At 54.1% G+C, this 25320-nt stretch overlaps 1 protein-coding gene across 1 annotated transcript in view; it reads right to left on the bottom strand.

The window, feature by feature from the left end:
- Window positions 1-25320, bottom strand: part of MUC12 (mucin 12, cell surface associated) — a 56571-nt gene that overhangs the window by 11288 nt on the left and 19963 nt on the right. Inside the window, exons 2-7 of the mRNA XM_054560320.2 lie at window positions 22433-23956; window positions 19802-20257; window positions 11879-17971; window positions 6043-11473; window positions 2078-3372; window positions 1009-1110 (exon numbers count right to left, since the gene is read on the bottom strand). Of these exons, the coding sequence (XP_054416295.1) occupies window positions 1009-1110; window positions 2078-3372; window positions 6043-11473; window positions 11879-17971; window positions 19802-20257; window positions 22433-23956 (14901 nt within the window). The remainder of the gene's footprint in view (window positions 1-1008; window positions 1111-2077; window positions 3373-6042; window positions 11474-11878; window positions 17972-19801; window positions 20258-22432; window positions 23957-25320) is intronic.

Below are 25320 nucleotides of genomic sequence, written 5' to 3'. Positions count from 1 at the left end.
AAGAATGAGATGCTGTCAATTGCAACAACATGGATGGAACTGGAGGTCATTGTTAAGTGAAATAAGCCAGGCACAGAAAGACAAACATTGCATGTTCTCACTTATTAGTGGAATCTAAAAGTCCAAACAATTGAACTAATGGAGGCAGAGAGTAGAAGGATGGCTACCAGAGGCTGGGAAGGGTAGTAGGGTGGAGGTGAGAGGGAGGTGGGCATGGTTAATGGGTACAAAAAATGTATAGTTAGAAAGGATGAATAAGACCTAGTATTTAACACAACAGCATGACTATAGTCAATAATAATTTAATTGTACATTTAAAAACAACTAAAATAGCTGGGTGCGATGGCTCATGCCTGTAATCCCAGCACTTTGGGAGGCCGAGGCAGGAGGATCACCTAAGATCAGTAGTTCCATACCAGCCCGGCCAATATGGTGAAACTCCGTCCCTATTAAAAATAACAAAAATTAGCCAGGCATGGTGGCCCATGCCTGTAATCTCAACTACTCAGGAGGCTGAGGCAGGAGAATCACCTGAACCCAGGAGGTGGAGGTTGCAGTGAGCCAAGATCGTGCCATCACACTCCAGCCTGGGAGACAGAGCAAGACTCCCTCTCAAAAAATAAAATAAAATAACTAAAATAGTACAATTGGATTGTTTGTAACATAAAGGTTAAATGCTTGAGGGAATGTGTACCCCATTCTCCATGCTGTGATTATTACACATTGCATTCCTGTAACAAATCATCTCATGTATACTCCGTAAATATATACATCTACTGTGTACCCCTAAAAATTAAAAATAAAAAAATCGACCACCCCATTTTTCTACCTTCTACTTTTGCCCCTGAAGGCAAAGGTAGATGGTTCGTGCTCTCCCTACAGTGTTGCTGGGAAGAGTCACACCTCCACCTGCAAGTGAGGCAGTGGCTGATCCTTCCAACACTGCCATGCTGTTTTCAGGGGTGAAAGGGCCTGCAAAGAGCTGCAGGTCTCAGAAAAGGTCATTACCTACAGGGAAGGATTCCAGAGGGGACAAGCACTTGTAACCAACGTAGCCTTGGGGACAGATGCATTGTTTTCCATTCCAAATTTGTCCTTCCTGGCACAACCCTGTGGAGAGATAGAATCCACAGCAGTCACTGTGGGAGCCAAAAGAGCAAAAACACGCACTCCCATTCCAGGTCCAGTCACTCAGCATTGCACTGGAGAGCAGGACGATGCCAGATGACCGCACAGCAACGAAGACACCTCTGCTGCCACCCCTGCCCCCGGGAGATAGTAAGAAAGGGAGGAGGAACAGCAGAGAGTAAGGAAACAAAAGATACAAGAGGTCCAGCTATGAAAAAAGCACTCTAATGTACCAAAAGAAGACAACTCTACCCATGGGATCACCTGGAACAGGGAGGAGAAAGAGTTGGAAATGTGGAACAAAACCACAGGAGGCCAAAGCAGACACGGATACTCATGATAACAGACAGAAGGAGGCCGGGCGCGGTGGCTCACGCCTGTAATCCCAGCACTTTGGGAGGCTGAGGTGGGTGGATCACATGAGGTCAGGAGTTTGAGACTAGCTTGGTCAACATGGTAAAAACCCGTCTCTACTAAAAATACAAAAATTAGCAAGGCATGGGGGTGGGCACCTGTAATCCAAGCCACTCGGGAGGACAACGTAGGAGAATTGCTTGAGCCCGGGAGGCAGAGGTTGCAGTGAGCCAAGATCGTGCCATTGCACCCCAGCCTGGGCAACAGAGCAACACTCTGTCTCAAAAACAAACAAACAAACAAACAAAAAAAAATCCAGAGAGGAGGGGTTCATGGAAGGACGAAAAATAAATAAATAAATAAAACCACCCTGGAGTCATACAGGAAGGAGAGATTGTCATCATACATGTGTGGGGACCAGTGAATGGCACATGAACACTGGAAGTGGTATCGAACTCAGAAACTGGATAATCAGTAGACCCAAGTAAAGTGGAAGATAGAGGAAATGAACCAAGAGAGTTTGTAACAGGTGAAGAAGACTCATGGACAGTCCTGGAGAAGAAGCTAAACGTGGATGAAATGGAAAGAGCAGTACCTGGTGCTAAGGTTTCCAGGCTTTCAGTAGACACAATTGTAGAAGTGAAGCTTGGACTGGTGTGGAAGGTGGTAGATTCCTCAGTGAGGCCTGATGTGCTGGAACTGGCAGGAAAGAGTGTTGTGTAAGTAGGGGATGGGCTGATGTAGAAAGTTGTAGATTCTCCAACGAGGTCTGTGGTTGTGGAGCGGGCAGGTAAGGGTGTTGTTCCAGTTGCATCTGAGTTGCTGGGGAAGGCTGTTGATTCCTGACCAATGTCTGTGGTTGTGAGGGTGGCAGGTAACACTCTTTGGGTGAAGCCTGGGCTGCCAAGGAAGGATGTAGATTGTTGACCATGAATGGACGTTGTGTTGCTGTGAGAAAACGCTGTGGTTTCAGTTGAGCCTCGGCTGCTGTAGAAGGTGGTAGATTCCTCATTAAGGCCTGGCACTGTGGTGCTGGCAGGTGACACTGTTGACGGAGCTGAGCCTGGTTGGCTTTGAGGGGTGGTAAATTCTTGAGCAAAGGATGAGGTTGTGATGCTGCCACGGGACAGTGTTGTGTCAGTTGAGCCTGGCTTACTGTGGAAAGTTGTTGATTCCTGACTGAGGCCTGAGGTGGTGGTGCTGCCAGGGAATGCTGTTGTGTGTGTTGACCCTGCTGTAGGTTCTTCACTGACGCTGGAGCTTGTCATGCTGGCAGGTGAGAGTGTTTGGTCTGCTGATCTGGAGCTACTATAAAAGATGGTAGATTTTGCACTGAGGCCTGGCGTTGGGGTACTTCCGGGTAATGTTGTTTCCGTTGAGCCTGGAGAGGTGTAGAAGGCAGTAGATTCTGCAATGCGGCCTGAGGTAGTAAAACGGGCAGGTAAGAATGTGATTCCATTTGTATCTGGGCTGATATGGGATGCTGTTGATTTCTCACTCCGACCTAAGGTTATGGAGCTGTCAGGGAAGTGTGTTGTTGCAGTTGAGCCCCGGCTGCTCTGGTAGCTTGTAGATTCTTCAATAAGGGCAGGTGTGGTGCTAGGAGGTGAAGATATTGTGTGTGCTGTGCTGCTGTGGGAAGCTGTTGATCCTTCACTACGGCCTGAAGTTGTGGCGCTTTCAGGGAAGTGCATTGTTTGAGTTGAGCCCGGGCTGCTGTGGTAGGTTGTAGATTCTTCAACAAGGCCTGAGGTTGTGGAGCGGGCGGGTGAGGGTGTTGTTGCGGTTACAACTGGGCTGCTGTGGACTGTTGTCGATTCCTCACTAGGGCCCGATGTTGTGGAGCTGGCAGAAAAGTGGGTTGCTGGAGTTGAGCTCGGGCTGCTGTGGTAGGTTGTAGATAGCTCAACAAAGGCTAATGTGGTACTAGGAGGTGCAGGCGTAGTGTCCTTTGAGCTCGGCCAGGTCTGGAAGGTGGTAGATTCTCCCTGACGGGTTGTAGAGCCGGCAGGGGACAGTGTCGTGTGTGGCGATCCAGTGCTGCTGTGGACGGGCGTAGATGCTTCAAGGAGGCCTGAGGTTGTGGTGTTGTCAGGTAAGAGTGTTGTTTCAGTGGAGCCTGGGCTGCTGTGGAAGGTAGTAGATTCTGGACCAAGGGGTGATGCTGTGGTACTACCAGGGGACAGTGTTGTGTCTGTGGAGCCTGGGCTGCTGTGGGAAGCTGTAGATTCCTGACTGAGGCCTGGCATGGTGGTACTGCCAGGGAATGCTGTTGTGTGCGTTGAGCCTGGTCGGCTGTGGGAGGTGGTGGATTCTTCCCTGACACCTGAGCTTCTCATGCTCGCTGGTGAGAGTGTTGTGTCTGGTGTTCTGGGGCTACTGTAGAAGGTGGTAGATTTCTCACTCAGGCCTGCTGTTGTGGTACTGCCGGGTAACGCCGTTGTTTCCATTGAGGCTGAACTGCTGGGTGAGGTTGTAGGTTCTCCAAGAAGAACTGAGGTTGTGGAGAGGGTAGGGAAGAGTGTTGTTCCCATTGCATCTGGGCTGCTGTGGACTGTTGTTGATTCCTCACTACGGCCCAAGGTTGTGGAGCTGGCAGAAAAGTATGTTGTTGGAGTTGAGCTCGGGCGGCTGTGGTAGGTTGTGGATACTTCAACAGGGGCTGCTGTGGTGCTAGGAGGTGAAGGTGTTGTGTCACTTGAGCTTGGCCAGCTCTGGAAAGTGGTAGATTCTTCCTGAAGGCCAGCGCTTGTGGAGCTGGCAGGGGTCCGTGTTGTGTGTAGCAAGCCAGGGCTGCTGTGGATGGGTGTAGATGCCTCCACGAGGCCTGAGGTTGTGGTGTCGTCAGGTAAGAGTGTGGTTTCAGTGGCGCCTGGGCTGCTGTGGAAGGTTGTAGATTGTTGACCAAGGGATGAGGCTGTGGTACTGCCAGGGGACAGTGTTGCGTCTGTTGAGCCTTGGCTGCTGTGGGAAGTTGTAGGTTCCCGACTGAGGCCTGACATGGTGGTGCTGTCAGGGAACGCTGTTGTGTGCATTGAGCCTGGTTGACTATGGGATGTGCTGGATTCTTCACTGACGCCTGAGCTTGTTGTGGTTGCAGGTGAGAGTGTGGCATCTGGTGATCTGGGGCTAGTGTAGAAGGTGGTTGATTTCTCACTGAGGCTTGGTGTTGTGGGACTGCCGGGTAAAATTGTTGTTTTGGTTGAGCTTGGACTGAGGGGTGAGGGTTTAGATTCTCCAACAAGGCCTGAGGTGGTGGAGCGGGCAGGTGAGAGTGTTGTTCCAGTTGAGCCTGAGCTGCTGGGGAAGGTTGCTGATTCCTCACCGAGGTCTGTGGTTGTGAGGGTGGCAGGTAACACTGCTTGGGTGGAGACTGGGCTGCCGGGGAAGGCTGTAGATTCTTCAGTGAGGCCCGAGGTGGTGCTGTCCTCAGTGAACAGTGTTGTGTGAGTTGAGGCTGGCCGGCTGTGGAAGGTTGTAGGTTCTTCACCACGAACTGAGGTTGTGGTGCTGCGAGGGAAGACTGTGGTTTCAGTTGAGCCTGGGCTGCCACTGTAGACGGTGGTAGATTCCTCACTGAGGCCTGGCGTGGTGGTGCTGGCAGGTGACACTGTTGAGTGAGCTGAGCCTGGTTGGCTACGGGAGGTTGTGGATTCTTCACTGATGCCTAGGCTCGTCATTGCGGCAGGTGAGAGTGTTGTGGGTGGTGATCTGGGACTGCTGTAGGAGGTGGTAGATGTCTCACTGAGGCCTGGTGTTGTGGCACTGCCAGGTAACGTTGTTATTTCAGTTGAGCCTGGACTGATGGGTGAGGTTGTAGATTGTCCACGACCTGAGTTTGTGGAGTGGGCAGGTGAAGGTGTTGTTCCACTTCCACCTTGGCTGCTGTGGAATGCTGTCGATTTCTCACTGTGGCCCGAAGCTGTGGAGCTGGCAGGGAAATATGTTGTTGGAGTCGAGCCCGGGCTGTGGTGGTAGGTTGTAGATTCTTCCACAGGGGCTGTTGTGGTGCTAGGAGGTGAAGGCGTTGTGTGAGTTGAGGCTGGGTGGGACTGGAAGGCAGTAGATTCTCCCTGAAGGCCAGGGCTTCTGGAGCTGGCAGGGGACAGCGTTGTGTGTGGTGAGCCAGTGCTGCTGTGGATGCGTGTAGATGCTTCAACGATGCCTGAGCTTGTGGTGCTGTCAGGGAAGAGTGTTGTGTGAGTGGAGCCTGGGCTGCTGTGGAAGGTTGTAGATTCTTGACCAAAGGATAAAGTTGTGGTACTGCCGGGGGACAGTGCTGTGTCAATTGAACCTGGGCTGCTGGGGGAAGCTGTTGATTCCTGACTGGGGCCTGAGCTGGTGGTGCTGGCAAGTAACAGGGTTGTATCCGTTGAGCCTGGGCTGCTGTAGGAAGTTGCAGATTCCTGACTGAGGCCTGGCGTGGTGGTGATGTCAGGGAATGCTGTTGTGTGCGTTGAGCCTGGTCGGCTGTGGGAGGTGGTGGATTCTTCACTGACGCCTGAGCTGGTCATGCTGGCAGGTGAGAGTGTTGTGTCAGGTGATCTGGGGCTACTGTAGAAAGTGGTAGATTTCTCACTGAGGCCTGGCGTTGTGGTACTGCCGGGTAACGCTGTTGTTTCCGTTGAGCCTGAACTGATGGGTGAGGCCGTGGATTCTCCAACGAGAACTGAGGTTGTGGAGCGGACAGGTAAGGCTGTTGTTCCCGTTGCGTCTGGGCTGCTGTGGGATGCTGTTGATTCCTCGCTACGGCCTGAGGTTGTGGAGCTGTCAGGGAAGTGTGTTGTTGCAGTTGGGCCTGGGCTGCTGTGGTAGCTTGTAGATTCTTCAACAAGGGCAGGTGTGGTGCTAGGAGGTGAAGATATTGTGTGTGTTGTGCTGCTGTGGGAAGTTGTTGATTCTTCACTACGGCCTGAAGTTGTGGAGCTTTCAGGGAAGTGCATTGTTTGAGTTGAGCCCGGGCTGCTGTGGTAGGTTGTAGATTCTTCAACAAGGCCTGAGGTTGTGGAGCGGGCGGGTGAGGGTGTTGTTGCGGTTGCAACTGGGCTGCTGTGGACTGTTGTCGATTCCTCACTAGGGCCCGATGTTGTGGAGCTGGCAGAAAAGTGGGTTGCTGGAGTTGAGCTTGGGCTGCTCTGGTAGGTTGTAGATAGCTCAACAAGGGCTGATGTGGTACTAGGAGGTATAGGCGTAGTGTCCTTTGAGCTCGGCCAGGTCTGGAAGGTGGTAGATTCTCCCTGACGGGTTGTAGAGCCGGCAGGGTACAGTGTCGTGTGTGGCGATCCAGTGCTGCTGTGGACGGGCGTAGATGCTTCAAGGAGGCCTGAGGTTGTGGTGTTGTCAGGTAAGAGTGTTGTTTCAGTGGAGCCTGGGCTGCTGTGGAAGGTAGTAGATTCTGGACCAAGGGATGATGCTGTGGTACTGCCAGGGGACAGTGTTGTGTCTGTGGGGCCTGGGCTGCTGTGGGAAGCTGTAGATTCCTGACTGAGGCCTGGCATGGTGGTACTGCCAGGGAACGCTGTTGTGTGCGTTGAGCCTGGTCGGCTGTGGGAGGTGGCAGATTCTTCACTGACGCCTGAGCTTGTCGTGCTGGCAGGTGAGGGTGTTGTGTCTGGTGATCTGGGGCTACTGTAGAAGGTGGTAGATTTCTCACTCAGGCCTGCTGTTGTGGTACTGCTGGGTAACGCCGTTGTTTCCATTGAGGCTGAACTGCTGGGTGAGGTTGTAGGTTCTCCAAGAGGGACTGAGGTTGCGGAGCGGGTAGGGAAGAGTGTTGTTCCAGTTGCATCTGGGCTGCTGTGGACTGTTGTTGATTCTTCACTATGGCCCAAGGTTGTGGAGCTGGCAGAAAAGTATGTTGTTGCAGTTGAGCTCGGGCGGCTGTAGTAGGTTGTGGATACTTCAACAGGGGCTGCTGTGGTGCTAGGAGGTGAAGGTGTTGTGTCACTTGAGCTTGGCCAGCTCTGGAAAGTGGTAGATTCTTCCTGAAGGCCAGCGCTTGTGGAGCTGGCAGGGGTCCGTGTTGTGTGTAGGGAGCCAGTGCTGCTGTGGATGGGTGTAGATGCCTCCACGAGGCCTGAGGTTGTGGTGTCGTCAGGTAAGAGTGTGGTTTCAGTGGCGCCTGGGCTGCTGTGGAAGGTTGTAGATTGTTGACCAAGGGATGAGGCTGTGGTACTGCCAGGGGACAGTGTTGCGTCTGTTGAGCCTTGGCTGCTGTGGGAAGTTGTAGGTTCCCGACTGAGGCCTGACATGGTGGTGCTGTCAGGGAACGCTGTTATGTGCGTTGAGCCTGGTTGACTATGGGATATGCTGGATTCTTCACCGACGCCTGAGCTTGTTGTGGTTGCAGGTGAGAGTGTTGCATCTGGTGATCTAGGGCTAGTGTAGAATGTGGTTGATTTCTCACTGAGGCTTGGTGTTGTGGGACTGCCGGGTAAAATTGTTGTTTTGGTTGAGCTTGGACTGAGGGGTGAGGGTGTAGATTCTCCAACAAGGCCTGAGGTGGTGGAGCGGGCAGGTGACAGTGTTGTTCCAGTTGAGCCTGAGCTGCTGGGGAAGGTTGCTGATTCCTCACCGAGGTCTGTGGTTGTGATGGTGGCAGGTAACACTGCTTGGGTGGAGACTGGGCTGCCGGGGAAGGCTGTAGATTCTTCAGTGAGGCCCGAGGCGGTGCTGTCCTCAGTGAACAGTGTTGTGTGAGTTGAGGCTGGCCGGCTGTGGAAGATTGTAGGTTCTTCACCACGAACTGAGGTTGTGGTGCTGCGAGAGAAGACTGTGGTTTCAGTTGAGCCTGGGCTGCCACTGTAGACGGTGGTAAATTCCTCACTGAGGCCTGGCGTGGTGGTGCTCGCAGGTGACACTGTTGAGTGAGCTGAGCCTGGTTGGCTACGGGAGGTTGTGGATTCTTCACTGATGCCTAGGCTTGTCATCGTGGCAGGTGAGAGTGTTGTGGTTGATGATCTGGGTCTGCTGTAGGAGGTGGTAGATGTCTCACTGAGGCCTGGTGTTGTGGCACTGCCAGGTAACGTTGTTATTTCAGTTGAGCCTGGACTGATGGGTGAGGTTGTAGATTGTCCACGACCTGAGTTTGTGGAGTGGGCAGGTGAGGGTGTTGTTCCACTTCCACCTTGGCTGCTGTGGAATGCTGTCGATTTCTCACTGTGGCCCGAAGCTGTGGAGCTGGCAGGGAAATATGTTGTTGGAGTCGAGCCCGGGCTGCGGTGGTAGGTTGTAGATTCTTCCACAGGGGCTGTTGTGGTGCTAGGAGGTGAAGGTGTTGTGTGAGTTGAGGCTGGGTGGGACTGGAAGGCGGTAGATTCTCCCTGAAGGCCAGGGCTTCTGGAGCTGGCAGGGGACAGCGTTGTGTGTGGTGAGCCAGTGCTGCTGTGGATGCGTGTAGATGCTTCAACGATGCCTGAGCTTGTGGTGCTGTCAGGGAAGAGTGTTGTGTGAGTGGAGCCTGGGCTGCTGTGGAAGGTTGTAGATTCTTGACCAAAGGATAAAGTTGTGGTACTGCCAGGGGACAGTGCTGTGTCAGTTGAACCTGGGCTGCTGTGGGAAGCTGTTGATTCCTGACTGGGGCCTGAGCTGGTGGTGCTGGAAGGTAACAGGGTTGTATCCGTTGAGCCTGGGCTGCTGTGGGAAGTTGCAGATTCCCGACTGAGGCCTGGCGTGGTGGTGCTGTCAGGGAATGCTGTTGTGTGCGTTGAGCCTGGTCGGCTGTGGGAGGTGGTGGATTCTTCACTGACGCCTGAGCTGGTCGTGCTGGCAGGTGAGAGTGTTGTGTCTGGTGATCTGGGGTTACTGTAGAAAGTGGTAGATTTCTCACTGAGGCCTGGCGTTGTGGTACTGCCGGGTAACGCTGTTGTTTCCGTTGAGCCTGAACTGATGGGTGAGGCCGTGGATTCTCCAACGAGAACCGAGGTTGTGGAGCGGGCAGGTAAGGCTGTTGTTCCCATTGCGTGTGGGCTGCTGTGGGATGCTGTTGATTCCTCGCTACGGCCTGAGGTTGTGGAGCTGTCAGGGAAGTGTGTTGTTGCAGTTGGGCCCGGGCTGCTGTGGTAGCTTGTAGATTCTTCAACAAGGGCAGGTGTGGTGCTAGGAGGTGAAGATATTGTGTGTGTTGTGCTGCTGTGGGAAGTTGTTGATTCTTCACTACGGCCTGAAGTTGTGGAGCTTTCAGGGAAGTGCATTGTTTGAGTTGAGCCCGGGCTGCTGTGGTAGGTTGTAGATTCTTCAACAAGGCCTGAGGTTGTGGAGCGGGCGGGTGAGGGTGTTGTTGCGGTTGCAACTGGGCTGCTGTGGACTGTTGTCGATTCCTCACTACGGCCCGAGGTTGTGGAGCTGGCAGAAAAGTGGGTTGCTGGAGTTGAGCTTGGGCTGCTGTGGTAGGTTGTGGATAGCTCAACAAAGGCTGATGTACTAGGAGGTAGAGGCATAGTGTCCTTTGAGCTCGGCCAGGTCTGGAAGGTGGTAGATTCTCCCTGACGGGTTGTAGAGCCAGCAGGGGACAGTGTCGTGTGTGGCGATCCAGTGCTGCTGTGGACTGGCGTAGATGCTTCAAGGAGGCCTAAGATTGTGGTGTTGTCAGGTAAGAGTGTTGTTTCAGTGGAGCCTGGGCTGCTGTGGAAGGTAGTAGATTCTGGACCAAGGGATGATGCTGTGGTACTGCCAGGGGACAGTGTTGTGTCTGTGGAGCCTGGGCTGCTGTGCGAAGCTGTAGATTCCTGACTGAGGCCTGGCATGGTGGTACTGCCAGGGAACGCTGTTGTGTGCGTTGAGCCTGGTCGGCTGTGGGAGGTGGCGGATTCTTCACTGACGCCTGAGCTTCTCGTGCTGGCAGGTGAGAGTGTTGTGTCTGGTGATCTGGGGCTACTGTAGAAGGTGGTAGATTTCTCACTCAGGCCTGCTGTTGTGGTACTGCTGGGTAACGCTGTTGTGTCCATTGAGGCTGAACTGCTGGGTGAGGTTGTAGGTTCTCCAAGAGGAACTGAGGTTGCGGAGCGGGTAGGGAAGAGTGTTGTTCCAGTTGCATCTGGGCTGCTGTGGACTGTTGTTGATTCCTCACTATGGCCCAAGGTTGTGGAGCTGGCAGAAAAGTGTGTTGTTGGAGTTGAGCTCGGGCGGCTGTGGTAGGTTGTGGATACTTCAACAGGGGCTGCTGTGGTGCTAGGAGGTGAAGGTGTTGTGTCACTTGAGCTTGGCCAGCTCTGGAAAGTGGTAGATTCTTCCTGAAGGCCAGCACTTGTGGAGCTGGCAGGGGTCCGTGTTGTGTGTAGGGAGCCAGTGCTGCTGTGGATGGGTGTAGATGCCTCCACGAGGCCTGAGGTTGTGGTGTCGTCAGGTAAGAGTGTAGTTTCAGTGGCACCTGGGCTGCTGTGGAAGGTTGTAGATTGTTGGCCAAGGGATGAGGCTGTGGTACTGCCAGGGGACAGTGTTGCGTCTGTTGAGCCTTGGCTGCTGTGGGAAGTTGTAGGTTCCCGACTGAGGCCTGACATGGTGGTGCTGTCAGGGAACGCTGTTGTGTGCGTTGAGCCTGGTTGACTATGGGATATGCTGGATTCTTCACCGACGCCTGAGCTTGTTGTGGTTGCAGGTGAGAGTGTTGCATCTGGTGATCTGGGGCTAGTGTAGAAGGTGGTTGATTTCTCACTGAGGCTTGGTGTTGTGGGACTGCCGGGTAAAATTCTTGTTTCGGTTGAGCTTGGACTGAGGGGTGAGGGTGTAGATTCTCCAACAAGGCCTAAGGAGGTGGAGTGGGCAGGTGAGAGTGTTGTTCCAGTTGAGCCTGAGCTGCTGGGGAAGGTTGCTGATTCCTCACCGAGGTCTGTGGTTGTGAGGGTGGCAGGTAACACTGCTTGGGTGGAGACTGGGCTGCCGGGGAAGGCTGTAGATTCTTCAGTGAGGCCCGAGGTAGTGGTGTCCTCAGTGGACAGTGTTGTGTGAGTTGAGGCTGGCCGGCTGTGGAAGGTTGTAGATTCTTCAACAAGGCCTGAGGTTGTGTAGCGGGTGGGTGAGGGTGTTGTTGCGGTTGCAACTGGGCTGCTGTGGACTGTTGTCGATTCCTCACTATGGCCCGAGGTTGTGGAGCTGGCAGAAAAGTGGGTTGCTGGAGTTGAGCTCGAGCTGCTGTGGTAGGTTGTAGATAGCTCAACAAAGGCTGATGTGGTACTAGGAGGTAGAGGCGTAGTGTCCTTTGAGCTCGGCCAGGTCTGGAAGGTGGTAGATTCTCCCTGACGGGTTGTAGAGCCGGCAGGGGACAGTGTCGTGTGTGGCGATCCAGTGCTGCTGTGGACGGGTGTAGATGCTTCAAGGAGGCCTGAGGTTGTGGTGTTGTCAGGTAAGAGTGTTGTTTCAGTGGAGCCTGGGCTGCTGTGGAAGGTAGTAGATTCTGGACCAAGGGATGATGCTGTGGTACTGCCAGGGGACAGTGTTGTGTCTGTGGAGCCTGGGCTGCTGTGGGAAGCTTTAGATTCCTGACTGAGGCCTGGCATGGTGGTACTGCCAGGGAACGCTGTTGTGTGCGTTGAGCCTGGTCGGCTGTGGGAGATGGCGGATTCTTCACTGACGCCTGAGCTTGTCGTGCTGGCAGGTGGGAGTGTTGTGTCTGGTGATCTGGGGCTACTGTAGAAGGTGGTAGATTTCTCACTCAGGCCTGCTGTTGTGGTACTGCCGGGTAACGCCGTTGTTTCCATTGAGGCTGAACTGCTGGGTGAGGTTGTAGGTTCTCCGAGAGGAACTGAGGTTGCGGAGCGGGTAGGGAAGAGTGTTGTTCCAGTTGCATCTGGGCTGCTGTGGACTGTTGTTGATTCCTCACTATGGCCCAAGTTTGTGGAGCTGGCAGAAAAGTATGTTGTTGGAGTTGAGCTCGGGTGGCTGTGGTAGGTTGTGGACACTTCAACAGGGGCTGCTGTGGTGCTAGGAGGTGAAGGTGTTGTGTCACTTGAGCTTGGCCAGCTCTGGAAAGTGGTAGATTCTTCCTGAAGGCCAGCGCTTGTGGAGCTGGCAGGGGTCCGTGTTGTGTGTAGGGAGCCAGTGCTGCTGTGGATGGGTGTACATGCCTCCACGAGGCCTGAGGTTGTGGTGTCGTCAGGTAAGAGTGTGGTTTCAGTGGCGCCTGGGCTGCTGTGGAAGGTTGTAGATTGTTGGCCAAGGGATGAGGCTGTGGTACTGCCAGGGGACAGTGTTGCGTCTGTTGAGCCTTGGCTGCTGTGGGAAGTTGTAGGTTCCCGACTGAGGCCTGACATGGTGGTGCTGTCAGGGAACGCTGTTGTGTGCGTTGAGCCTGGTTGACTATGGGATATGCTGGATTCTTCACCGACGCCTGAGCTTGTTGTGGTTGCAGGTGAGAGTGTTGCATCTGGTGATCTGGGGCTAGTGTAGAAGGTGGTTGATTTCTCACTGAGGCTTGGTGTTGTGGGACTGCCGGGTAAAATTGTTGTTTCGGTTGAGCTTGGACTGAGGGGTGAGGGTGTAGATTCTCCAACAAGGCCTGAGGTGGTGGGGCGGGCAGGTGAGAGTGTTGTTCCAGTTGAGCCTGAGCTGCTGGGGAAGGTTGCTGATTCCTCACCGAGGTCTGTGGTTGTGAGGGTGGCAGGTAACACTGCTTGGGTGGAGACTGGGCTGCCGGGGAAGGCTGTAGATTCTTCAGTGAGGCCCGAGGTGGTGCTGTCCTCAGTGAACAGTGTTGTGTGAGTTGAGGCTGGCCGGCTGTGGAAGGTTGTAGGTTCTTCACCACGAACTGAGGTTGTGGTGCTGTGAGAGAAGACTGTGGTTTCAGTTGAGCCTGGGCTGCCACTGTAGATGGTGGTAGATTCCTCACTGAGGCCTGGCGTGGTGGTGCTCGCAGGTGACACTGTTGAGTGAGCTGAGCCTGGTTGGCTACGGGAGGTTGTGGATTCTTCACTGATGCCTAGGCTTGTCATCGTGGCAGGTGAGAGTGTTGTGGTTGGTGATCTGGGGCTGCTGTAGGAGGTGGTAGATGTCTCACTGAGGCCTGGTGTTGTGGCACTGCCAGGTAACGTTGTTATTTCAGTTGAGCCTGGACTGATGGGTGAGGTTGTAGATTGTCCACGACCTGAGTTTGTGGAGTGGGCAGGTGAGGGTGTTGTTCCACTTCCACCTTGGCTGCTGTGGAATGCTGTCGATTTCTCACTGTGGCCCGAAGCTGTGGAGCTGGCAGGGAAATATGTTGTTGGAGTCGAGCCCGGGCTGCGGTGGTAGGTTGTAGATTCTTCCACAGGGGCTGTTGTGGTGCTAGGAGGTGAAGGTGTTGTGTGAGTTGAGGCTGGGTGGGACTGGAAGGCGGTAGATTCTCCCTGAAGGCCAGGGCTTCTGGAGCTGGCAGGGGACAGCGTTGTGTGTGGTGAGCCAGTGCTGCTGTGGACGCGTGTAGATGCTTCAACGATGCCTGAGCTTGTGGTGCTGTCAGGGAAGAGTGTTGTGTGAGTGGAGCCTGGGCTGCTGTGGAAGGTTGTAGATTCTTGACCAAAGGATAAAGTTGTGGTACTGCCTGGGAACAGTGCTGTGTCAATTGAACCTGGGCTGCTGGGGGAAGCTGTTGATTCCTGACTGGGGCCTGAGCTGGTGGTGCTGGCAAGTAACAGGGTTGTATCCGTTGAGCCTGGGCTGCTGTAGGAAGTTGCAGATTCCTGACTGAGGCCTGGCGTGGTGGTGATGTCAGGGAATGCTGTTGTGTGCGTTGAGCCTGGTCGGCTGTGGGAGGTGGTGGATTCTTCACTGACGCCTGAGCTGGTCATGCTGGCAGGTGAGAATGTTGTGTCAGGTGATCTGGGGCTACTGTAGAAAGTGGTAGATTTCTCACTGAGGCCTGGCGTTGTGGTACTGCCGGGTAACGCTGTTGTTTCCGTTGAGCCTGAACTGATGGGTGAGGCCGTGGATTCTCCAACGAGAACTGAGGTTGTGGAGCGGACAGGTAAGGCTGTTGTTCCCGTTGCGTCTGGGCTGCTGTGGGATGCTGTTGATTCTTCGCTACGGCCTGAGGTTGTGGAGCTGTCAGGGAAGTGTGTTGTTGCAGTTGGGCCTGGGCTGCTGTGGTAGCTTGTAGATTCTTCAACAAGGGCAGGTGTGGTGCTAGGAGGTGAAGATATTGTGTGTGTTGTGCTGCTGTGGGAAGTTGTTGATTCTTCACTACGGCCTGAAGTTGTGGAGCTTTCAGGGAAGTGCATTGTTTGAGTTGAGCCCGGGCTGCTGTGGTAAGTTGTAGATTCTTCAACAAGGCCTGAGGTTGTGGAGCGGGCGGGTGAGGGTGTTGTTGCGGTTGCAACTGGGCTGCTGTGGACTGTTGTCGATTCCTCACTAGGGCCCGATGTTGCGGAGCTGGCAGAAAAGTGGGTTGCTGGAGTTGAGCTTGGGCTGCTCTGGTAGGTTGTAGATAGCTCAACAAAGGCTGATGTGGTACTAGGAGGTATAGGCGTAGTGTCCTTTGAGCTCGGCCAGGTCTGGAAGGTGGTAGATTCTCCCTGACGGGTTGTAGAGCCGGCAGGGGACAGTGTCGTGTGTGGCGATCCAGTGCTGCTGTGGACGGGCGTAGATGCTTCAAGGAGGCCTGAGGTTGTGGTGTTGTCAGGTAAGAGTGTTGTTTCAGTGGAGCCTGGGCTGCTGTGGAAGGTAGTAGATTCTGGACCAAGGGATGATGCTGTGGTACTGCCAGGGGACAGTGTTGTGTCTGTGGAGCCTGGGCTGCTGTGGGAAGCTTTAGATTCCTGACTGAGGCCTGGCATGGTGGTACTGCCAGGGAACGCTGTTGTGTGCGTTGAGCCTGGTCGGCTGTGGGAGATGGCGGATTCTTCACTGACGCCTGAGCTTGTCGTGCTGGCAGGTGAGAGTGTTGTGTCTGGTGATCTGGGGCTACTGTAGAAGGTGGTAGATTTCTCACTCAGGCCTGCTGTTGTGGTACTGCCGGGTAACGCCGTTGTTTCCATTGAGGCTGAACTGCTGGGTGAGGTTGTAGGTTCTCCGAGAGGAACTGAGGTTGCGGAGCGGGTAGGGAAGAGTGTTGTTCCAGTTGCATCTGGGCTGCTGTGGACTGTTGTTGATTCCTCACTATGGCCCAAGTTTGTGGAGCTGGCAGAAAAGTATGTTGTTGGAGTTGAGCTCGGGCGGCTGTGGTAGGTTGTGGATACTTCAACAGGGGCTGCTGTGGTGCTAGGAGGTGAAGGTGTTGTGTCACTTGAGCTTGGCCAGCTCTGGAAAGTGGTAGATTCTTCCTGAAGGCCAGCGCTTGTGGAGCTGGCAGGGGTCCGTGTTGTGTGTAGGGAGCCAGTGCTGCTGTGGATGGGTGTAGATGCCTCCACGAGGCCTGAGGTTGTGGTGTCGTCAGGTAAGAGTGTGGTTTCAGTGGCGCCTGGGCTGCTGTGGAAGGTTGTAGATTGTTGGCCAAGGGATGAGGCTGTGGTACTGCCAGGGGACTGTGTTGCGTCTGTTGAGCCTTGGCTGCTGTGGGAAGTTGTAGGTTCCCGACTGAGGCCTGACATGGTGGTGCTGTCAGGGAACGCTGTTGTGTGCGTTGAGCCTGGTTGACTATGGGATATGCTGGATTCTTCACCGACGCCTGAGCTTGTTGTGGTTGCAGGTGAGAGTGTTGCATCTGGTGATCTGGGGCTAGTGTAGAAGGTGGTTGATTTCTCACTGAGGCTTGGTGTTGTGGGACTGCCGGGTAAAATTGTTGTTTCGGTTGAGCTTGGACTGAGGGGTGAGGGTGTAGATTCTCCAACAAGGCCTGAGGTGGTGGGGCGGGCAGGTGAGAGTGTTGTTCCAGTTGAGCCTGAGCTGCTGGGGAAGGTTGCTGATTCCTCACCGAGGTCTGTGGTTGTGAGGGTGGCAGGTAACACTGCTTGGGTGGAGACTGGGCTGCCGGGGAAGGCTGTAGATTCTTCAGTGAGGCCCGAGGTGGTGCTGTCCTCAGTGAACAGTGTTGTGTGAGTTGAGGCTGGCCGGCTGTGGAAGGTTGTAGGTTCTTCACCACGAACTGAGGTTGTGGTGCTGTGAGAGAAGACTGTGGTTTCAGTTGAGCCTGGGCTGCCACTGTAGACGGTGGTAGATTCCTCACTGAGGCCTGGCGTGGTGGTGCTCGCAGGTGACACTGTTGAGTGAGCTGAGCCTGGTTGGCTACGGGAGGTTGTGGATTCTTCACTGATGCCTAGGCTTGTCATCGTGGCAGGTGAGAGTGTTGTGGTTGGTGATCTGCGGCTGCTGTAGGAGGTGGTAGATGTCTCACTGAGGCCTGGTGTTGTGGCACTGCCAGGTGACGTTGTTATTTCAGTTGAGCCTGGACTGATGGGTGAGGTTGTAGATTGTCCACGACCTGAGTTTGTAGAGTGGGCAGGTGAGGGTGTTGTTCCACTTCCACCTTGGCTGCTGTGGAATGCTGTCGATTTCTCACTGTGGCCCGAAGCTGTGGAGCTGGCAGGGAAATATGTTGTTGGAGTCGAGCCCAGGCTGCGGTGGTAGGTTGTAGATTCTTCCACAGGGGCTGTTGTGGTGCTAGGAGGTGAAGGCGTTGTGTGAGTTGAGGCTGGGTGGGACTGGAAGGCGGTAGATTCTCCCTGAAGGCCAGGGCTTCTGGAGCTGGCAGGGAACAGCGTTGTGTGTGGTGAGCCAGTGCTGCTGTGGACGTGTGTAGATGCTTCAACGATGCCTGAGCTTGTGGTGCTGTCAGGGAAGAGTGTTGTGTGAGTGGAGCCTGGGCTGCTGTGGAAGGTTGTAGATTCTTGACCAAAGGATAAAGTTGTGGTACTGCCAGGGGACAGTGCTGTGTCAGTTGAACCTGGGCTGCTGTGGGAAGCTGTTGATTCCTGACTGGGGCCTGAGCTGGTGGTGCTGGAAGGTAACAGGGTTGTATCCGTTGAGCCTGGGCTGCTGTGGGAAGTTGCAGATTCCCGACTGAGGCCTGGCGTGGTGGTGCTGTCAGGGAATGCTGTTGTGTGCGTTGAGCCTGGTCGGCTGTGGGAGGTGGTGGATTCTTCACTGACGCCTGAGCTGGTCGTGCTGGCAGGTGAGAATGTTGTGTCTGGTGATCTGGGGCTACTGTAGAAAGTGGTAGATTTCTCACTGAGGCCTGGCGTTGTGGTACTGCCGGGTAACGCTGTTGTTTCCGTTGAGCCTGAACTGATGGGTGAGGCCGTGGATTCTCCAACGAGAACCGAGGTTGTGGAGCGGGCAGTTAAGGCTGTTGTTCCCGTTGCGTCTGGGCTGCTGTGGGATGCTGTTGATTCCTCGCTACGGCCTGAGGTTGTGGAGCTGTCAGGGAAGTGTGTTGTTGCAGTTGGGCCCGGGCTGCTGTGGTAGCTTGTAGATTCTTCAACAAGGGCAGGTGTGGTGCTAGGAGGTGAAGATATTGTGTGTGTTGTGCTGCTGTGGGAAGTTGTTGATTCTTCACTACGGCCTGAAGTTGTGGAGCTTTCAGGGAAGTGCATTGTTTGAGTTGTGCCCGGGCTGCTGTGGTAGGTTGTAGATTCTTCAACAAGGCCTGAGGTTGTGGAGCGGGCGGGTGAGGGTGTTGTTGAGATTGCAACTGGGCTGCTGTGGACTGTTGTCGATTCCTCACTACGGCCCGAGGTTGTGGAGCTGGCAGAAAATTGGGTTGCTGGAGTTGAGCTTGGGCTGCTGTGGTAGGTTGTAGATAGCTCAACAAAGGCTGATGTGGTACTAGGAGGTAGAGGCGTAGTGTCCTTTGAGCTCGGCCAGGTCTGGAAGGTGGTAGATTCTCCGTGACGGGTTGTAGAGCCAGCAGGGGACAGTGTCGTGTGTGGCGATCCAGTGCTGCTATGGACGGGCGTAGATCCTTCAAGGAGGCCTGAGGTTGTGGTGTTGTCAGGTAAGAGTGTTGTTTCAGTGGAGCCTGGGCTGCTGTGGAAGGTAGTAGATTCTGGACCAAGGGATGATGCTGTGGTACTGCCAGGGGACAGTGTTGTGTCTGTGGAGCCTGGGCTGCTGTGGGAAGCTGTAGATTCCTGACTGAGGCCTGGCATGGTGGTACTGCCAGGGAACGCTGTTGTGTGCGTTGAGCCTGTTCGGCTGTGGGAGGTGGCGGATTCTTCACTGACGCCTGAGCTTCTCGTGCTGGCAGGTGAGATTGTTGTGTCTGGTGATCTGGGGCTACTGTAGAAGGTGGTAGATTTCTCACTCAGGCCTGCTGTTGTGGTACTGCTGGGTAACGCTGTTGTGTCCATTGAGGCTGAACTGCTGGGTGAGGTTGTAGGTTCTCCAAGAGGAACTGAGGTGGCGGAGCGGGTAGGGAAGAGTGTTGTTCCAGTTGCATCTGGGCTGCTGTGGACTGTTGTTGATTCCTCACTATGGCCCAAGGTTGTGGAGCTGGCAGAAAAGTATGTTGTTGGAGTTGAGCTCGGGCGGCTGTGGTAGGTTGTGGACACTTCAACAGGGGCTGCTGTGGTGCTAGGAGGTGAAGGTGTTGTATCACTTGAGCTTGGCCAGCTCTGGAAAGTGGTAGATTCTTCCTGAAGGCCAGCGCTTGTGGAGCTGGCAGGAGTCCGTGTTGTGTGTAGGGAGCCAGTGCTGCTGTGGATGGGTGTAGATGCCTCCACGAGGCCTGAGGTTGTGGTGTCGTCAGGTAAGAGTGTGGTTTCAGTGGCACCTGGGCTGCTGTGGAAGGTTGTAGATTGTTGGCCAAGGGATGAAGCTGTGGTACTGCCAGGGGACAGTGTTGCGTCTGTTGAGCCTTGGCTGCTGTGGGAAGTTGTAGGTTCCCGACTGAGGCCTGACATGGTGGTGCTGTCAGGGAACGCTGTTGTGTGCGTTGAGCCTGGTTGACTATGGGATATGCTGGATTCTTCACCGACGCCTGAGCTTGTTGTGGTTGCAGGTGAGAGTGTTGCATCTGGTGATCTGGGGCTAGTGTAGATGGTGGTTGATTTCTCACTGAGGCTTGGTGTTGTGGGACTGCGGGGTAAAATTGTTGTTTTGGTTGAGCTTGGACTGAGGGGTGAGGTTGTAGATTCTCCAAGGCCTGAGGAGGTGGAGCGGGCAGGTGAGAGTGTTGTTCCAGTTGAGCCTGAGCTGCTGGGGAAGGTTGCTGTTTCCTCACCGAGGTCTCCGGTTGTGAGGGTGGCAGGTAACACTGCTTGGGTGGAGACTGGGCTGCCAGGGAAGGCTGTAGATTCTTCAGTGAGGCCCGAGGTAGTGGTGTCCTCAGTGGACAGTGTTGTGTGAGTTGAGGCTGGCCGGCTGTGGAAGGTTGTAGATTCTTCAACAAGGCCTGAGGTTGTGGAGCGGGTGGGTGAGGGTGTTGTTACGGTTGCAACTGGGCTGCTGTGGACTGTTGTCGATTCCTCACTATGGCCCGAGGTTGTGGAGCTGGCAGAAAAGTGGGTTGCTGGAGTTGAGCTCGGGCTGCTGTGGTAGGTTGTAGATAGCTCAACAAAGGCTGATGTGGTACTAGGAGGTAGAGGCGTAGTGTCCTTTGAGCTCGGCCAGGTCTGGAAGGTGGTAGATTCTCCCTGACGGGTTGTAGAGCCGGCAGGGGACAGTGTCGTGTGTGGCGATCCAGTGCTGCTGTGGACGGGCGTAGATGCTTCAAGGAGGCCTGAGGTTGTGGTGTTGTCAGGTAAGAGTGTTGTTTCAGTGGAGCCTGGGCTGCTGTGGAAGGTAGCAGATTCTGGACCAAGGGATGATGCTGTGGTACTGCCAGGGGACAGTGTTGTGTCTGTGGAGCCTGGGCTGCTGTGGGAAGCTTTAGATTCCTGACTGAGGCCTGGCATGGTGGTACTGCCAGGGAACGCTGTTGTGTGCGTTGAGCCTGTTCGGCTGTGGGAGGTGGCGGATTCTTCACTGACGCCTGAGCTTGTCGTGCTGGCAGGTGAGAGTGTTGTGTCTGGTGATCTGGGGCTACTGTAGAAGGTGGTAGATTTCTCACTCAGGCCTGCTGTTGTGGTACTGTCGGGTAACGCCGTTGTTTCCATTGAGGCTGAACTGCTGGGTGAGGTTGTAGGTTCTCCGAGAGGAACTGAGGTTGCGGAGCGGGTAGGGAAGAGTGTTGTTCCAGTTGCATCTGGGCTGCTGTGGACTGTTGTTGATTCCTCACTATGGCCCAAGTTTGTGGAGCTGGCAGAAAAGTATGTTGTTGGAGTTGAGCTCGGGCGGCTGTGGTAGGTTGTGGATACTTCAACAGGGGCTGCTGTGGTGCTAGGAGGTGAAGGTGTTGTGTCACTTGAGCTTGGCCAGCTCTGGAAAGTGGTAGATTCTTCCTGAAGGCCAGCGCTTGTGGAGCTGGCAGGGGTCCGTGTTGTGTGTAGGGAGCCAGTGCTGCTGTGGATGGGTGTAGATGCCTCCACGAGGCCTGAGGTTGTGGTGTCGTCAGGTAAGAGTGTGGTTTCAGTGGCGCCTGGGCTGCTGTGGAAGGTTGTAGATTGTTGGCCAAGGGATGAGGCTGTGGTACTGCCAGGGGACAGTGTTGCGTCTGTTGAGCCTTGGCTGCTGTGGGAAGTTGTAGGTTCCCGACTGAGGCCTGACATGGTGGTGCTGTCAGGGAACGCTGTTGTGTGCGTTGAGCCTGGTTGACTATGGGATATGCTGGATTCTTCACCGACGCCTGAGCTTGTTGTGGTTGCAGGTGAGAGTGTTGCATCTGGTGATCTGGGGCTAGTGTAGAAGGTGGTTGATTTCTCACTGAGGCTTGGTGTTGTGGGACTGCCGGGTAAAATTGTTGTTTTGGTTGAGCTTGGACTGAGGGGTGAGGGTGTAGATTCTCCAACAAGGCCTGAGGTGGTGGGGTGGGCAGGTGAGAGTGTTGTTCCAGTTGAGCCTGAGCTGCTGGGGAAGGTTGCTGATTCCTCACCGAGGTCTGTGGTTGTGAGGGTGGCAGGTAACACTGCTTGGGTGGAGACTGGGCTGCCGGGGAATGCTGTAGATTCTTCAGTGAGGCCCGAGGTGGTGCTGTCCTCAGTGAACAGTGTTGTGTGAGTTGAGGCTGGCCGGCTGTGGAAGGTTGTAGGTTCTTCACCACGAACTGAGGTTGTGGTGCTGTGAGAGAAGACTGTGGTTTCAGTTGAGCCTGGGCTGCCACTGTAGACGGTGGTAGATTCCTCACTGAGGCCTGGCGTGGTGGTGCTCGCAGGTGACACTGTTGAGTGAGCTGAGCCTGGTTGGCTACGGGAGGTTGTGGATTCTTCACTGATGCCTAGGCTTGTCATCGTGGCAGGTGAGAGTGTTGTGGTTGGTGATCTGCGGCTGCTGTAGGAGGTGGTAGATGTCTCACTGAGGCCTGGTGTTGTGGCACTGCCAGGTGACGTTGTTATTTCAGTTGAGCCTGGACTGATGGGTGAGGTTGTAGATTGTCCACGATCTGAGTTTGTAGAGTGGGCAGGTGAGGGTGTTGTTCCACTTCCACCTTGGCTGCTGTGGAATGCTGTCGATTTCTCACTGTGGCCCGAAGCTGTGGAGCTGGCAGGGAAATATGTTGTTGGAGTCGAGCCCAGGCTGCGGTGGTAGGTTGTAGATTCTTCCACAGGGGCTGTTGTGGTGCTAGGAGGTGAAGGCGTTGTGTGAGTTGAGGCTGGGTGGGACTGGAAGGCAGTAGATTCTCCCTGAAGGCCAGGGCTTCTGGAGCTGGCAGGGGACAGCGTTGTGTGTGGTGAGCCAGTGCTGCTGTGGATGCGTGTAGATGCTTCAACGATGCCTGAGCTTGTGGTGCTGTCAGGGAAGAGTGTTGTGTGAGTGGAGCCTGGGCTGTTGTGGAAGGTTGTAGATTCTTGACCAAAGGATAAAGTTGTGGTACTGCCGGGGGACAGTGCTGTGTCAGTTGAACCTGGGCTGCTGTGGGAAGCTGTTGATTCCTGACTGGGGCCTGAGCTGGTGGTGCTGGAAGGTAACAGGGTTGTATCCATTGAGCCTGGGCTGCTGTGGGAAGTTGCAGATTCCCGACTGAGGCCTGGCGTGGTGGTGCTGTCAGGGAATGCTGTTGTGTGCGTTGAGCCTGGTCGGCTGTGGGAGGTGGTGGATTCTTCACTGACGCCTGAGCTGGTCGTGCTGGCAGGTGAGAATGTTGTGTCTGGTGATCTGGGGCTACTGTAGAAAGTGGTAGATTTCTCACTGAGGCCTGGCGTTGTGGTACTGCCGGGTAATGCTGTTGTTTCCATTGAGCCTGAACTGATGGGTGAGGCCGTGGATTCTCCAACGAGAACCGAGGTTGTGGAGCGGGCAGGTAAGGCTGTTGTTCCCGTTGCGTCTGGGCTGCTGTGGGATGCTGTTGATTCCTCGCTACGGCCTGAGGTTGTGGAGCTGTCAGGGAAGTGTGTTGTTGCAGTTGGGCCCGGGCTGCTGTGGTAGCTTGTAGATTCTTCAACAAGGGCAGGTGTGGTGCTGGGAGGTGAAGATATTGTGTGTGTTGTGCTGCTGTGGGAAGTTGTTGATTCTTCACTACGGCCTGAAGTTGTGGAGCTTTCAGGGAAGTGCATTGTTTGAGTTGTGCCCGGGCTGCTGTGGTAGGTTGTAGATTCTTCAACAAGGCCTGAGGTTGAGGATCGGGCGGGTGAGGGTGTTGTTGCAGTTGCAACTGGGCTGCTGTGGACTGTTGTCGATTCCTCACTACGGCCCGAGGTTGTGGAGCTGGCAGAAAAGTGGGTTGCTGGAGTTGAGCTCGGGCTGCTGTTGTAGGTTGTAGATAGCTCAACAAGGGCTGATGTGGTACTAGGAGGTAGAGGCGTAGTGTCCTTTGAGCTCGGCCAGGTCTGGAAGGTGGTAGATTCTCCCTGACGGGTTGTAGAGCCGGCAGGGGACAGTGTCGTGTGTGGCGATCCAGTGCTGCTGTGGACGGGCGTAGATGCTTCAAGGAGGCCTGAGGTTGTGGTGTTGTCAGGTAAGAGTGTTGTTTCAGTGGAGCCTGGGCTGCTGTGGAAGGTAGTAGATTCTGGACCAAGGGATGATGCTGTGGTACTGCCAGGGGACAGTGTTGTGTCTGTGGAGCCTGGGCTGCTGTGGGAAGCTTTAGATTCCTGACTGAGGCCTGGCATGGTGGTACTGCCAGGGAACGCTGTTGTGTGCGTTGAGCCTGGTCGGCTGTGGGAGGTGGCGGATTCTTCATTGACGACTGAGCTTGTCGTGCTGGCAGGTGAGAGTGTTGTGTCTGGTGATCTGGGGCTACTGTAGAAGGTGGTAGATTTCTCACTCAGGCCTGCTGTTGTGGTACTGCCAAGTAACGCTGTTGTTTCCATTGAGGCTGAACTGCTGGGTGAGGTTGTAGGTTCTCCAAGAAGAACTGAGGTTGTGGAGCGGGTAGGGAAGAGTGTTGTTCCTGTTGCTTCTGGGTTGTTGTGTGTTACTGTTGATTCCTCTCTTTGGCCTGAGTTTGTGGAGCTGTCAGGGAGGTGTGTTGTTGCAGTTGAGCCCATGGTAAATGTGACTGCCACCCCATGGCTACTAAAGGTGTTAAAAAGGTCACTTGAACGGGATGTGGATGCAGAAGTTGTATTACCTCCAATACTGGTGTTTACTGTTGAGCCTGTGATTTGAGAGAAACCAGAGAAAGTGCTATGATTTATGGCTCTCTCCTTACGTTTGGTGGCAGTCAATCCTGACACATCCGGGCTGGAAGACACCTGGTCAGCCCATGTTATTGAAGCTCAAGTTTCCCTTTCAGGGGCATAGGAAGGGTAAGGTGAATCTGTAGATTTGAACAAATTTTACTGATGGTGTAAACTAGCAGTCCCCAACCTTTTTGACACCAGGGACCGATTTCATCTAAGACAATTTTCCCAAGGACTTGAGCTGTTGGCTATTGGAGGAATGGTTTTGGGATGATTCAAGCACATTACATTTACCATTAGATTCTCATAAGGAGAGTGCAACCTAAATCCCTTGCACGCACAGTTCACAACAGGCTTTGTCCTCCTGGAAGAATCTCATGCCGCTGCTGATCCAAGAAGAGGCAGAGCTCAGCTTCGCTGGCCCGCTACTCACTTCTTGCCATGTGTCCCTGTTCCTAACAGGCCATGGACCAGTTCTGGTCTGGGGCCAGGGGTTTGGGGACCCCTGTTATAGACCCCTGTGTCTTCTGTGGAATATAACGGTTTGGCTAGTGGGCAAGGTATCACTAGATAATTTTCTGAGTCTTGACTGTAATTTGTAACTTGAATTTTTAGGGCCAGGTGAGGTGGCTCCCGCCTATAATCCCAACACTTTGGGAGGCCGAGGCAGGCAGATCACTTGAGGTCAGGAGTTTAAGACCAGTTTGGCCAACATAGTGAAACCCCATCTCTATTAAAAATACAAAAAAATTAGCCAGGTGTGGTAGTGTACACCTGTAATCCTAGCTACTTGGGAGGCTAGGGCATGAGAATCGCTTGAACCCAGGAAGTGGAGGTTGCAGTGAGCTGAGATCATGACACTGCACTCCAGCCTGGTGAAAGAGTGAGACACCATCTAAAAAAAAAAATGAACTTGAATTGTTAGTAGTATGGCTCTGGGTTTTCACATCTGTATGGTTGTGGAGAACTGTACTTATATGTCTCTGTCCAGTATTGCCTGCTCATTCCACCCTAGCCACACTGGGACATGTTCATCTATCAAGATGCTCAGGCATCAATTCCAGAAGAAGGTTGTACTCCCACAAATGCCCCCACACACATTCCTTTTGTTCCTCACATTCTGCGTTTTGCAGACCTTGTATTGTCTGGCTCACACATCGTACTTGTTCATTTTCACACTGCTGATAAAAACATACCCAAGGCCAGGTGTGGTGGCTCATGCCTATAATTCTAGCACTTTGGGATGCCGAGGTGGCAGATCACTTGAGGTCAGGAGTTCGAGATGAGCCTGGGCATCATTGTGAAACCCATCTCTACTAAAAATACAAAAATTAGCCGG

This window comes from Pongo abelii, chromosome 6, assembly GCF_028885655.2.
Source record: "Pongo abelii isolate AG06213 chromosome 6, NHGRI_mPonAbe1-v2.0_pri, whole genome shotgun sequence".
In the NCBI taxonomy this organism is placed as follows: domain Eukaryota; kingdom Metazoa; phylum Chordata; class Mammalia; order Primates; family Hominidae; genus Pongo; species Pongo abelii.
This window is presented reverse-complemented; position numbering and strand designations above follow the sequence as displayed.